Genomic DNA, 14,522 nt, shown 5'->3' with positions numbered 1-14,522 from the left:
CGGAGCAGTGCGGGAAAACCCGTCGCCAAAAGCGGAGAGCGCCGATGCATATGCTTTCGAACTTCGAAGTACTTCGATTTTTTTTTTTTCAACATTTGCGAATAAAGGTATTTGATTCGAAGTCGACTGGGATATTGCGTTATTCACCTGAGACTGTTCCCACAGCAAAATTTAATCTTAACGGTGATTTCCCAAGCTGGCGGCCGGGCTGGCCGGGCCAGTCCCACCGGTGCGACGGATGGCGTAGTGTGCGCTGCGCTTTTGAAGCCCACGTGAAGGTTGAGGTTGGCGTCTTGTTTCGACAGTGAAAAGTGACGTGCAAGATTCTAAATTTTGTCCGTTTGAGAGGTAGTGGCGGAACACCTTGTTGCATTTGCTACAGGCACTCAACTACCAAAACTGAAGACATGATGGCGTGAAGAAATGAAGGGGAAAAAGCAACTATATAATTTTAGCAATATTTTAATTGATGAAATGACAAACGGTGGACTACCGAAGTAAATAACATTCCACGCAAAAGCACGGACTCTGGCAGCGCACGAAAGAGAGGTGGGGAGAGGACTTCTCCTAGACAGAGGACCATGAGAGGACGAAGTGGACAGAGTTCCCCACTAGAAACCGTGCAAGAAACTCTAGGCAAAAAACGTTTATACAGTACCAACGTTTTTAGATTAGAAACGTTGTACAATCTGAAAATGTTGTACAACCATCTATGATAGTACGCTGCAGTGTAAAATGGTAAAATAAGTCCAAAAATAAGTAAAACTAACAATGTGAAAATAACCTTTTTTTTGAATAAACAAATTAAAGACTTCGCATATGCTGGTATATTTTTAGATAACTACCCTATAATTTTTGGGAAATATTATTTTTATTTGAGGTTCGGGCTCGTCGGCCAGACAGACAGTACATGAGCCAAAGCCTTTCTGCGTGCCAGCGCCATCCAGTCCGTGAGCCGTTTTCTGCTGGTGCGTGCCCGCATGGTTGGTGTTTGCTTGTCGTGCTGTTCCCGATTCTGTGTTTTGTTATGTGTCATTATTAGACGCAAACTGCTGTGCACATCTGATTGCGGTACGCTTACCATTACGTTCATTGCAAAATGAATTAGTACTGCGAAGAAAAAAAAGGTGACCTATAGTTTTTTGTCGAAATGGTCTGTCAGCGTTACAGGCATTGACGCCGCTTGGTAGTGACAGTGCCTCCTGGCTCTGGCCACTCTGCACGTGCTGTACCCATATTTAACTTAAATGCATGCGCGCTTCGTACGCTCTCTACTAGAAGTTATAAGGGAGCATAACTCGATGGTGTCAACTTCAAACAAGTAAAAACGAGCACTAAAGCGGTCCCTGTTTACGCACGTTAGGTTGGTACTGAGCTTGATTCATTGTATCAGGAAATCGGCCTTAGCCCATGAAACAGAAAGGAATGGGCGAGCACAGTATTTCAGCAAGACGCCTAGGCCGCAATGTGTTCGCGCGTCAAAAGCGAACGCGCATTTACCCCTCTCATGTCATTAGAGTGGAGCCTTGCGTTGTGGCGTCTTGCCTTTTATTATGATGACCGCATGCTTGGCAAAAGTAGCGCGGTGATGCAACCATTCGATAGTGAAGAGGCCGTAAATATGTACACAGGGCGCTCGCTTGCGAGTGTCCTTTGTACAGGTGGGATTAAAAGAAATACGAACAACGGAGCACACAGCCTCCGCCGCATGCCGCACCGTCTGGCTGCACTGTCAGTAAACTGCGCGGCTGCGTAGTTCTTTTAGAGCGTTTGAGAGTGTGGCCTACTGTTATGGGAAATGCTTGATAAAGAAGCGACGCCAGCCATTTATTTTAAAGCGTCTTGTTATGCTCTGTCGCCACTGAGCATCCTGTTATCTACTCATTTGGGAGCCAAGTGCGCAGCAGGCTGATTTCAGCTAGCATGATGCTGTTCAACGATCATCCTGCTCAGTGGCGACGCAGCGTGAAAAGCCGCCTCAAACTGAACGACTGGCGTCGCCTCTCGATCAAGCATTTCCCAATAATGTAGGCCACACTCTCAAATGCTCTCGAAGGAGTGCGCATGCACGCAGTTTACTGTCTTTGCAGCCAGACGGTGCAGCATGCGTCGGAGGCTGTGCGCTCCGTTGTTCGCATTTCTTTTAATCCCCCCTGTACATCTGTTTCGTCTTATTTTCGCTAGTGAACTGTATTCAGGTATTAACCAACTAGCCCAACTTTCTGCCTTAGCCATGGCAGCAGTGGTCATTCCTCGGGGTAGGTTAAAACGGGCAAAGTAGCTTTGTGGAGGCAGCCGCATGTAAAATTTGCTTTGTTTCTATGAGGGTCCTGGTAAAAGCTTACTTCAAGACGCACTGAAGTGGATGTGTCATGTAGATGTGTTTTTTTTTTTGTTTGCTTCAGTTTTCAGTAAAAGTCTACAGCTGTACTTTATATGTAAAACCCAGTAGAGAGAACACCGTGCACCCATCGTGGCCTCATGTACCACATCATGGGCATCACACTCGTTTTAAACAGAGTTGTATGCTATTGCAGTGTTCAAAACTTTGATATTAGCCTATTCCTTGGTTAATTTTTAGTACTTATTTGCACACAGTTTACATAGGTCTAGCACACGCGAAATCTAGTCTCAGTTCTATCCTGTGAACATGCCAGACTGGTGAGGAGCATGATCTGTGAGGTGGCTCAGTGGCCGAAGTGTTGTGCTCCTAAACCCTACAATGCGGGTGTGATCCCGGTTGCGGTGGTGGCTTTTCAGATGAAAGCAAAAAGCGACCACTCCAGTGTGTCAAGATTTTAGCACACATTAAAGATCCCCAGGTGGTCAAAATTAATTTGGAGCCCTCCACTACAGTGCACCTCATAGCCCAGGTGTAGTCTCGGTGCATTAAACTCCCATAATTTTTTTTAGAGAAACAGTACTTTTGAACACATTTTCCTAGTGGAAAAGAGGGCGTAAGATCATCTAAACATCGTATACTTTCAGCTGATCAAGTAATTAGGCAATACTTGTAACTAATTTCAGTGTTCTGGTATGGTGTAATGCTGAATTTGTACATTATACAATTCTGAATCTCCTCAAAAACTTTTAATCTTTGTTCTGCAGATGAGTCGATATTTTACCGTTCAAGCTGATGTCTCTTCAAAAGAGAAAACAGCATCAACCGATGGGAAGCCAAAAGGAGTGCTCACCAAAAAGAGAACAAAGCGAGGAAAGCGAGGCCAGGGAAGTGCCAAGCCTAAAGAGAAAAAATCGAAGCACCTCATCATAACACCTGAGGAAGAAGGAGCAGCTGCAAAGTACAAGCGCTCAGGCCATCTAACACTTGTAAGTAGGGTGCTGTCTGTGAAGGCGTAAGGATGTAGACTTGTATCCCAGTATTTATGTATAACCATGAAGTGCTATTTTTCTTTTTTTTTTTTTCCCTGTTATTCTTTTACAGAAAGGAATCCAAACTCACGTGAGACGTAAAAAAATCCAAGCTCACACCAAGAAAGTGAGGCAGTCTGTACTCCAAGCAGCCAAGGCAGAGCTTTTGCTCCCAGAAGATGTTGGGTGAGGCCAGAGACCGTATTAGCGATTAGGGACACTTGGCATCGCATACTTAAAATATATATTTTTTTGCAGGTATTTAGAAGCTGAGGAGGGTGAGGAAACATTTAGGCTGTTCCAGCGTGATATTGCAAAAGAAGTAGACATCACCAGTGGCACAAAGGTAATTTTTGGCTGCTGTCCTTGCATGCAACCCTTTAGGAGTTTCGTGTACATCTTAGAAAATCATGTTCATCAGCTTCCATTAGTGGTTGCTTGAATTTTCGTTGGGGATTCATCGCAGTGGCTACAATGGTGAGCTACTAATCACAAGTGCGTGTGTTCTGTTTGAGGAAAACAACAGAAACACCTTTATGCTGAAATATTGGCGGGGATTTAAGATCCCCAGGTGGTTTTAATTAATCTTAGCCTGCCACTAAAGCACACCTTGCAGCCCAGGTGTTGCATCACCTTGTAAAAACACTTCTCGATTTCCATTGGGCCTAGAATAACTTTGCATTCCCCCTCCCTCCCCTTTTTTCTTTTAGTCAGAATTTCCGAAAACACATAAGGATGTCACACAGTGATCATGGTGTCACATGGCATGCTCTTGGAGCTATGGAAACTGCACTGGAGCATGAAAATTACCTATATGCAGTCAACTGGCTTCATGAGTTTGGGATCTGAGAGGTTTTTGTGTGCTTGCATAATGTAAACAACCTCATTCTTACATAAATTATTTCAAGAAAATGGTCAATACACTGAAAAACAAAAAAGTCTCAAATAATTTTGGTGAACTATCGGCACTTCAAGAATGGCAATATTGGAGCACGTCTTTTCCTCCAGATAAGCCTAGATAAGGGCTGCACAATACGAGACTCGCGTGTCGACACAGGGGAGGGGGTTCTGGACTTGATCGCTACTTGAGTGTCGAATAGCCTGAGCATGTAGGGTCAAGAAAAGTTTTTTGTATGTATAATGACAGTAACTTCTTTACTGATTTGAAAGCAAATATTACATTCAAGTAGTCTTTTCTCCATGTGGAGCAAGAAAATCACAGACATGGAAGCAGTCATCCTGGTTTCTGATAGGAAGACACTAGTCTGTGAAGCTGGGAATAATTATGCCCAGAAACAACTGCGCATTGAGGATTAAAAGAACAATTAGAGGGATTTAAAGAAAATTTGCTTGCAGAAAACAAAGTGTAAACACTCACAAGGATTAAAGAAATGTGTCTGAAATACAAATGATTTTTATTTCCATGCTTTGAAGAGATGGTTTCTGGTCGTTGAAGGAATGGCTTAGTGCTGCAAATCAACAATTGTGTCTTGACAGGTAGAACATTTCGACTGTATGTGTCTTTATCAAAAATGAATGTCCGGGAACGTCTATACGTTCCCAGACATTCATTTCCCCATCTATCCCACATCCCCGAATGTACTGCTCAGTTTTGTGTGATGTATGAGAAGGCAAATATTTCTGATGCAACTGCAGTGCGGCACAATCAGTCTGTATACGTGCCAGGTGTGAGTCACAGAGCCGCATCCCGAAGCTGGCACTTGATGCGGTACTGATTATTATTGCTCGCCGCTGAAGATTTCTTACAATGCTTTAGAAACTCGCATTTACTCAAATGGGCGTGGTGTGGCAACACATCATGATGTAAATCGGTTTGATACACTTGCACTATCTAGTACTGCTCTCTAACATCACGGCACACCTCTTGTGCTCGTCACTGTCGTACCTGAGGTACAGACTGATATTCTTGCCATTCAATTATCCCGCCTGTGTGCAGTCCATTTTTCCAGGGGCGTAAAGTTCTTGAACATTCTACTGAAACTAAGTATGGCTTAAAAGGATTTATGCCAGGTATTGCGACTGGGCTATTGTTGGCAGCCTACATTGTAGTTTCGTGACTGGCAAGCTTCTTGCACATGAATAGCCTTTGTTTGTACGACAGGGAGCCAGTGGCAAACTTAAAACTGCTTAATCTGTGACAAGGTGGACATCATAATGAGGACAGCAAGCAAAGTTGCTACAAAATGCTACAGGGCTGGACAACTGATTTCGGTCGAGTATATTTTCTTTGTTGCAAATGAAAGGGCATCACTTAAAACATTTTAATCCAAGGCGGTTTTGCTGATAGCACCCTAGAGCTTTTGAAAGCAGAATTTCAGGTCCACCAGCCATACGTGTATACCGCCAAAATGAATGCTGGCAGCCATGAGTGTGAGCCGTGCGGCAGCATACTGTTAACTGCACGTGAGATTCAAAGAGGTGTTTAGAAACTTGTCCCCGGCTAAAAGAACAATAATGAGCAGCCTTTCATATTCCTTCGTGCAGTTTTTGAATCATGCATTAAAACCGATGGAGCTGCGTGGACATGTAACGTAGTGCCACGTTTAGGTGCTGCAAGGTGCCAACTTTCAGACTTGAGGCATTTTAGTGCAAAATTAAAATTATTTCCGCCTGTTTATTTAAAAATTCTTTGCGGTTACCCCAGTATATAAAATGCTGGCTTTCATATGAGCTAGTAGACATCACTCCACAAAAATCGGTTGTCTGTCCCTTTCGAAATGTTTCTGGAGCACTAGCAACTGAAATAAATGTTTCAGTTGCTAGATGCGCTTTGTGCTGTGTACTTTCCTGTCTTCATCTAAGTGTGCATTACCCACTATGGATCCATTTTTGTGCTAACCAACTTTTGCAAACACTCATTTTTAATGAAAGCTATTAGTAACCCGAACCCATTGCTTCATGGGTCTCCCATTGCCTTCACTGTGTAACACTTGCATGTGTAGGTTTGTTTACTTGTATATTTGTATATTTATGCGTAGGTTTGTTCGGATATTTTATTCTAAATGTTGTGTAGCCAATTGCGAATATTTATTTGGTTGTGCAAATTCTGATAATGTTTCCACTGTGTAGTGAAAGGACACTTGTGTGCGCCCCTCCCTCCTGCTTGGACCTCGATTTTGCTGTACCGCATTTGGCAAACAAAAACAAATAAACCTCATTGTTGTTCCATTGCTAATTTAGAATGGCACAGTTCCGGTGGGGGCACTAATCGCACCCGTTTACGGGAGCAGTAAATGTGCCAGCATTGTTGCAGTAGTGTGTAGCTGTCTCGGCTGTAGCCCCCGCCTGTTGTCTCTGGTGCAGCACTTTGACCTGCAGCTGCCCCAGTTTGGGCCGTACTGCATCAACTACTCGCGGGACGGCCGGCACCTGCTGCTGGGTGGCGAGCGGGGCCACGTGGCCGCGCTGGACTGGGTCACCAAGCAGCTGCTGTGCGAGAGCAACGTGATGGAGTCGGTGCACGCCGTGCAGTGGCTGCACATGCCCACCATGTTTGCGGTGGCCCAGAAGTCGTGGACCTACGTCTACGACAACCAGGGCATCGAGCTGCACTGCCTCAAGGCCATGGACGGCGTGCTGCGCATGGCCTTCCTGCCCTACCACTTCCTGCTCGTCACCGCGGTGGGTGCAGGCCCCATTGGAGGGCGGGGCCCTAGGGGCTTTCAGAACGGGAACAGATGTGCGTGGCATCTTGGCAGTAAGGGAAGCGGAAGCAGTACTTCATGGACGCCATAGAGCTAAGGCATTTGAATAGGGTGGTGGAACATTAGCTGTGCGTCACCGTTTTCTTTTTTTCTGTTTTTTGTGCAGTAATTTGATCAGAGAACTTCTGTGCTGCTTCTAGTAAGTGTTTAAGGTGGTGTATTTATCACAGCAAGGCTCTAAACAATGTTTGGTCAAATGGCTGCCGAGAGAACCCTTCGGTGAGCGCGCGTTTTCTCTGAACATGTCATTTGCACAGCAGCCTAATAGGCCAGCGAATCTCGCACACTCCGCTACATCGTCATCTGACGAGCCATCCCTACTGCTCTTTTCCACACTCGCATTTTCTTTCAGAATTTAAGTTGACCATTTTGCAAAGGCCTGCCATTTCGTTGTTGGGGGCGAAAAACAAATTTACTTTTACTCCAACTTTTTGGTTGTTGCTTAGGTTGTTACTCAGTGCTGTGTTTGTCCACCTCACTGTGCCTTCACCTTGTTCCATTGTTTAGTGCACAGCACATAAGTGTCTGCTACTGTGGTTTGGCGGCGCCACTGGCTTTGTAACCGATTAAATGAAGGGAACACCAAAGACGAGGAAAACTGAGAAGGAAAGTGTCAGGGGAAGGGCGTTATGCCGAGGCGGCGCGCAGCGTGATGCATGTACATCGGTCCTTTTGCATCCTCCTCGTTGTGTGGCTCATTCGAAGCACATGACATTTGCACGGGAAGTTCAAACATGATTTACAACAACATGCTCGGCGGCGGCGATGCACTGCGAGATAATGGCAGAGTAGTGTGCGCCGCCGTGCGTTCGCATGATCATGCGATCACTTCCTGAGACGCAGCAGCTATGCGCTGTGACCAAGAAGACGGCAGTATTTTGCATTAGTGGGCATAGTAATCGTCAGCCATTTTTAAAATGTAGTTGAGTAATGTGCTAGCCTGCCCAGTGTGATGCTTTTTGTGTCTTGGAGTACTGAAAATAACTGTTCCTGCAACAGAAAATAGGTCACAGAAACCTCCATAAAAATGGGGTGTACTTGCTTGTTGCATTACTGCTGTATGCGACATACCATGGGGTTGTTGTAAGTGTTTTTTTTTTGAGCAGTGGGCAGTTTAGTTGGAACTATTTGTTTTGTTCAGTTTTCCTTTTATCTAATGAGGCAGATAGTTATTGGTCTGTTGATAGAACCATCGTTATTAAAGGAGGGTCACTAAGTTGCCTTATATGATTAAAAAAAGTGATCAAAGCGCTTGCTAGGGATCCTGGACAAATCATTTTTCTGGGATTGTGCACACCATGCCTGCTTCGTGAATGCCATTTCTTTTGTTTTTTTGGGGGGGTGATGGGGCAGAGTGAGAAAGGGTTCCTGTCTTGGCTGGACACGTCTATCGGCAAGATGGTCGCCCAGTTCAGTGCCAAGTCTGGGAGGTTGAACGTCATGAAGCAGAATCCCTACAATGCAGTCGTCTTGACAGGACACACGACTGGTGAGTAGCTTGCAGAATTGTTCAGGCGGGCGGGCTTATTTGTTTGTCTATTTGAGCACCGCTATTAGGGAGCACTTGAAGGGGCCCTGCTATGGGGTTTTTTGAGCGGTCAGTGGTATCGCCACACAGCGGCTATTTATTGAACTGTGACATAGTAGTCCAACCTTGATTAAAATAATTTTTTAAGAGCGTAAAAACGTGAGAAAGCTACAGAAAACATATTTCGTGTGTGTTCACGTTTATACAATGGCAGATATTTGTGTTATACCGGCGTGTAAAGCAATAACAGCGCTCGACTCTCGCCTGTTCTTGGCGGAAGGATACAGGAAGTGCAGGAGCAATGACGCACGAGCACTCAGTGCTCCACTTCTGGCACAAGGGTTTCATTTCTTTTCTTGGCTGCTGTACCCGAAACAGTTTATTGCACCCTCTTCTGTGGTTCTCCATTTGGGGATAAGCTCGAGACAGAGAACCCACAGCCCCTAGTCCTGCCAAGGTGTTTCATTTCATCGCTTCCCATCAGGTCCGCCCCGCTGGCTGAGCGAGGAGGTAGACTCGTTCAACCGTGCGGGGCGTGGCTGCGCATGGTCGTGATGTTGAAGCGGGTGTTTTAAAATAGCCGTGGTGTACGAGTTCGAACCTCGTAAAATACTTCACGCACCGTGGTGTTCTCTCTCTCTCTCTCTCTCTCTCTCTCTCTCTCTCTCTCTCTCTCTCTCTCTCTCTCTCTCTCTCTCTCTCTCTCTCTCTCTCTCTCTCTCTCTCTCTCTCTCTCTCTCTCTCTCTCTCTCTCTCTCTCTCTCTCTCTCTCTCTTCTTTTTCCTTTTCTTTTTCTTTTCTTCGGAAGAGGGGTGGGGGAAGAGACCAATATAGTTCGTTATATCCATTGACAGGTCAATTGTACGTCGTTGCAACGAGGTTTCAAATGCATGGTCCTCTATGGAGATTTCAATGGGAATTTCATTTACTTTGTTATATCCATTGCTTTGTTATATTCTGTTACGTTATAGCGAGGTTTGAGTGCATAGAAAGTGAAAGCACAAACACAACATTACAAACCTTCTTTTTATGTGCCAGCCTAGGCACAAGGCAGCTCAAATTTGCAAGCACGTAATTGAAACACAACTTCTAAGTTGGGCATTAGGCGAAGTCAGGATTTAAGTTCAGCTAGTGTTGTAGTATACAGGTCCAGGGCACTTGCATAAGGGCACATTTTGTTTGATTACTGCCCTGTCAGCTTGATTCTATACCTCCACCTGTTCGGCATAATGCTGTCTTCATCACACACTATTGCTTATTTTTTTCTCGCGTGAAAAAATGCGGCGGCATCAAAGAAAAAGTGAACCACTCTAGCCGACGTTCCCACAAAGTGTGTGCAGCAACAAAAAGCAGCTGAAATTGTACGACTATTCAGCAGAGGTGAGACAGCTGCACGTATTGCGCATTTTTGATACAAAACCGTTTTCCTGTGCCAAGCTGCTCCAATAGCCTGAAAATTCCGAAAATTGAGCCAAACTGCTCAGGAACAGCCTTTAAAGCGAGGAGTTGGACGCTCATGTCAGTTTCAGTGGGAAAAAATGCCAACTGGACCTGATTTTCCATTACCCCCAAGGTGACGCTGTTTTTTGCGGTTTGATTGGTGATTAACTAACCAATAAAAAAATGTGCCAGAGATTTTTTGAAAGTATCGTTGTCGGGTTGCACGTGTTATATTCTGTGCGTTTGCAATGGTTTTCAAAGGAAAACTTTAGAAAGTGCCGTAGATAAATATTTATGTCAGCTGAGGCGACAAATTATTTCTGCAAGTTGATGAGAAAACAGGAATTTTTGGACGGCCTCATCTCCGGAACGACACCACTGGGCGCCGCCATCTTGGTGTGGTTAAATTGGAAAACATGACCGCTGTGCAAAGTGCCTACTCGTAGTTCAGGCACTCGGTATGCTTCGCCGATCTCTACCGTGGTTTAGGTTTTGCGGGTGGCTGGGTTTTCATTTAGTCATTTGATCTGTTGCCAGAAGTTGTGTGGCTCGAAAGACGGAGTTCATCAAAAACAACGTGGTGCCCACTATTTCGCCGTGGTTTGTCCTTGAGCATGAGGCATGCTGTGTGCATGAAGTAAAATTTTGGGCTCATTGCGATGTTGCAAAACCCTGAGTTATTGCTGCGTTTGACGGTGAACTTGTGAGCGGCGGGATTGGGACGACCGACAAGGCTGAAGTTGCGGCGCAGGCTACACGCCGCAAAATGTTCAGCTAGCGTTCGATAACTGGGCTGGTTATTATTGTGCACTAATAATAATAATTTATCTATCTGAAGTGAAATTTAATTCCAAAAACGAGATGGCTAAAGGTAGCAACGCTACTCAAATTACGATTGTGGTGAACGGGCGCCTCAGGATTGAAATGGGAGGGCTGTTGTGGCGCAACAACCGTCACCTCACTTTGCGGGGCTTTTGCCTTTTCTTTACACTTGTACTTGTGCGTACAGCAGTCTGGGATTACCAAAATAATCTCAACATTCAAATGATAAAAAAAAGCCTTACAATTGCTGAGTTTTTCAATTTGATATTTTCAACTGCACTCTGCGCTGTCGATGCATAAAGCCTCAGAATTTAAAAGGTTTGTAAAAAGGTAGTGCATTTCATTCCTTGTGATACTCTGATAGTAATAAACTTTCTCCTGAGGCTGTTTCAGTGTTATGTACGCTTGAAACTGATTAAAAAGTGCACTTGTCCTCCCAACTTGCCAAATACTTCATTTTTGAGGCTCCTAAGATGACACCTGTCATTAACTGCTCCAAATCAAGACTCTTCTGCTCCAAAATCGAGATTTTGCTGCTCCGAAAACTGCTCCCAAATCTGTTTCAGCTGTCTCACCCCTGATTGAGCAAAACCTATCCAACATTGCTTACGTAGAAAAGAGCACAAATAGTTTTGTTTGCGGTTAATTCTGTAATGAACTCTTCGACAATTTGAAGCATGCTCGATGACGCCGTTTATCTGGCTCTGTTGTCAGTGCCCAAAATCATGGCTTGAAGGCTGGAAACAGGCGGGATTGTCTCTTGGGACGGCGTCAGGCTTGTCGCACTGCAGTAACACCATATCGAATTTGGCAGCAAATTAATCGACACGGATGATGTGAGTGGCGTCAAAATGCTATACTTGTACAAAAACTGCTGCCCGAGACCCAACGTGTGGTTGACATTGTCTTTTGCGCACACTAATTAAGTCACATAATAATGGACAGCGTGAGAATCTCGCTGTGCGTTGTTCTCGCACCAAACACCCAAAAGTGTCCCCGTGTCCCCGTCGCTCAAAACAGTGCTATGCTGCCCAAGGAGTGCCCCCGTGCAGATGATGGCACCACCGCACTGCAGCCAAAGGCAGCATATGAAGCTCGCCCACAGAGTTACGGAGAATTTTCGTGACCAGTAAAGTATTGAAGGACTCTGCATTTAGCAAGATCAATGTATAATAAGCAACATCAACTAAGATGAATTTTATCAGCTGTACCAAGCATGAAGCGCCAAGCACAGTGCATTTGCTGTAATGAAGACGTGACGGTACACTTCACCTACACAGGGAGCTAAGTGGTGATGGTAAAACCTGTGCCGGTAAGTTACCGTTCACGGTAACTCCCGTGCATGCGCAGTCGACTTCCGCAATCACGGCATACGTTAGCGTAAGCACAGTAACGGTGATCAGCTATTGGGTAACGCGTCCTGCTCAAGGTCCGTAAGTACCGAGAAGGTAGCTCATCATCCCACTTTCTGAACTAACCATGGTAAAGATGACGCTGCAAAAAAATCTGGGCTGGAGCATCACTGCCAAAAATCGTGGACCTAGAGGAAAATTGAGGTGTGTAACCATGAAATGATTGCTTCACCTCGGACTACTGCATCATCGCAAGTTGCTGAGTCACCAAATAATCCTACCGTGTCGTTGTTTGCGTGAGCAAGTATGCTTACAATGGCACTTGCCTCTACAAGGACTAGAGAGTGGATTTATGAAACAAACGAGACCACTTTGAAATCCATCTCAGGGCCCCTTTAAGACAAAGTGAGGGTAGCTGTGCTCTTGCTTCACTTCAGGGTGTACTGACACTAAATTTCTGTTCTAAGGAGCACTTTTAGTGGCAGACTTTGCACTTTCTTACTGCGATTGAAATGGACCATGTTTTGGTTCTCTTTGGGGAACAATTTGTTCTGCCTCAAGTGCCCGTTATAAGCTATTGAAAGCAGTCAGTGGTTCACTGCAGCCAGAATCCTTCCAGGACCGGTTTAGGAAGACGAGTTTGCTGTGTGGAGTGTGAGATAGAGTACTTTGAAAGAATGTAATATTTGATATGAAGATATTTTTCACCATGCAAATGTCTAACTTTTCTGCTGTCTCGTATGGCGGTCTTGAAAGTCTTCGTGAGGCTGATACAAGAGCCACTCAGTGACGGCACCACGTACTCGGATGCTTTTGAAGTGTAAAGCTAAAAATAAAATGTTTAATGTTTTGGAACCCATGTGGGTTCCTAGCTTACAATCTTGTGAATTGTGAATGAGGAACTAAAATCAGCCAAAGCTTTTATCGTAAAGCATAAAACCCAGGTATGAGAAGCACTTTCTCACAGGGTGAACTGGTGGTCTGCCGGGCGACCACACATTTGCAGTCACTGGTGATCAGCTATTTGTGGGTGCTAGAAGGAAGAAACGTTATTCCATAAACGCCCAGCTAAGCAGCTTGAAATGCTATAATCAAATAAATAAGCAACAAAGTTCAACATGAAGTGGTTGCCTCTAGCATATATACTACCTCTTATTTCCGTGGCCGTCACTCAGCCTTTGTGTTGTGGTTCAGTCGTTTAGTGCAATGGGGCGGGTGCTTCGCATTATGCAGGTTCGTATCCCGGGCGTGTAACTTTTCTTCCCATTTTTTTTTTTCGCAGTTGATTTTTTAAAAATTAGGCAACGTTCTCTATTCCGCATTCACGATTTTGCACCGCAACCTTCATTGCTCATGAGCGACTCGGCAGGCTGCATGCAGAAACACTGCTGCGCAAAAAGTATTCGCTGCTGATAGCTCACAGACATAGTGCTGAATCAGCCAACTGTCAGCCTGGTGTAAACATGCCTCTTATGACAGACAAGCCAGGCAAGCTCTGAAGATGCAGGCGAAACGCCTCGCAGTTGAGTGGCTCCAGTGATGCGGAGGGCATTCAGCCACTGCTCGTTATTTGGCAGTGCTCGTTATTTGGCAGTGCTCGTTATTTGGCAGCGAACGGTACTTGTCCACCCTAAGCGGTGCTGGCAGGCTTATCTGACCCATTCTGCAGCCGACAACATGGCAGTAGTACGGTATGCTGATTGCTGAGTTATTGGGGAAAAAATAAATCGCATTGACACAGCCGCAAGTGCATATACGTGAACTTTAAAAACTTGGACATCGTCCAATCACATCACGCCAGAAGTTTGCACAGTTTTACGTCACTACCCGCCGCGGTGGCTCAGTGGCTAAGGCGTTGCGCTGCTGAGCACGAGGTCGCGGGTTCGATTCCCGGCCGCGGCGGCCGCTTTTCTGATGGAGGCGAAAAGCAAAAACGCCCGTGTGTACGAGATTTCGGCGCACGTTAAAGATCCCCAGGTGGTCAAAATTAATCCGGAGCCCTCCACTACGGCGCGCCTCATTGCCTGTGTTGCGTCGGCGCGTTAAACCCTACAATCAATCAAATCAATCAATCAGTTTTACGTCACTGCTGTAGTTGTTGTGGCCGCTGCTGACTGCACGTGGTGTTTTTTTTCTGCCTTTATAAACTAAATATTGCTATAGGGCCTACGTAATCGATGAAAATTATGCTTATTTCTATGGGATACGGACCAACAGATGTTTGACTAATTCAGTTCAGTGTCCCTTTAAGTACATAGTTGTCATCGCAAGAAATACCTTAGC

At 45.2% G+C, this 14,522-nt stretch overlaps 1 protein-coding gene across 4 annotated transcripts in view; it reads left to right on the top strand.

The window, feature by feature from the left end:
• Positions 1 to 897: 897 nt before the first annotated feature.
• Positions 898 to 14,522, top strand: part of LOC144151251 (WD repeat-containing protein 46) — a 27,696-nt gene continuing 14,071 nt past the window's right edge. The window contains exons 1-6 of one of the 4 annotated variants that reach the window (XM_077682306.1): positions 898 to 983; positions 3,109 to 3,330; positions 3,446 to 3,558; positions 3,631 to 3,718; positions 6,697 to 7,014; positions 8,451 to 8,586. In XM_077682306.1, the coding sequence (XP_077538432.1) occupies positions 981 to 983; positions 3,109 to 3,330; positions 3,446 to 3,558; positions 3,631 to 3,718; positions 6,697 to 7,014; positions 8,451 to 8,586 (880 nt within the window). In that variant the 5' untranslated portion in view covers positions 898 to 980. Of the gene's footprint in view, positions 1,128 to 3,108; positions 3,331 to 3,445; positions 3,559 to 3,630; positions 3,719 to 6,696; positions 7,015 to 8,450; positions 8,587 to 14,522 lie in introns of all 4 variants that reach the window. The other 3 variants (XM_077682309.1, XM_077682310.1, XM_077682308.1) reach the window with 3 other exon arrangements.

This window comes from Haemaphysalis longicornis, unplaced genomic scaffold (genome assembly GCF_048455015.1).
Source record: "Haemaphysalis longicornis isolate Haplotype H1 unplaced genomic scaffold, Haemaphysalis longicornis Haplotype H1 scaffold_1, whole genome shotgun sequence".
Lineage (NCBI taxonomy): Eukaryota > Metazoa > Arthropoda > Arachnida > Ixodida > Ixodidae > Haemaphysalis > Haemaphysalis longicornis.
This window is presented reverse-complemented; position numbering and strand designations above follow the sequence as displayed.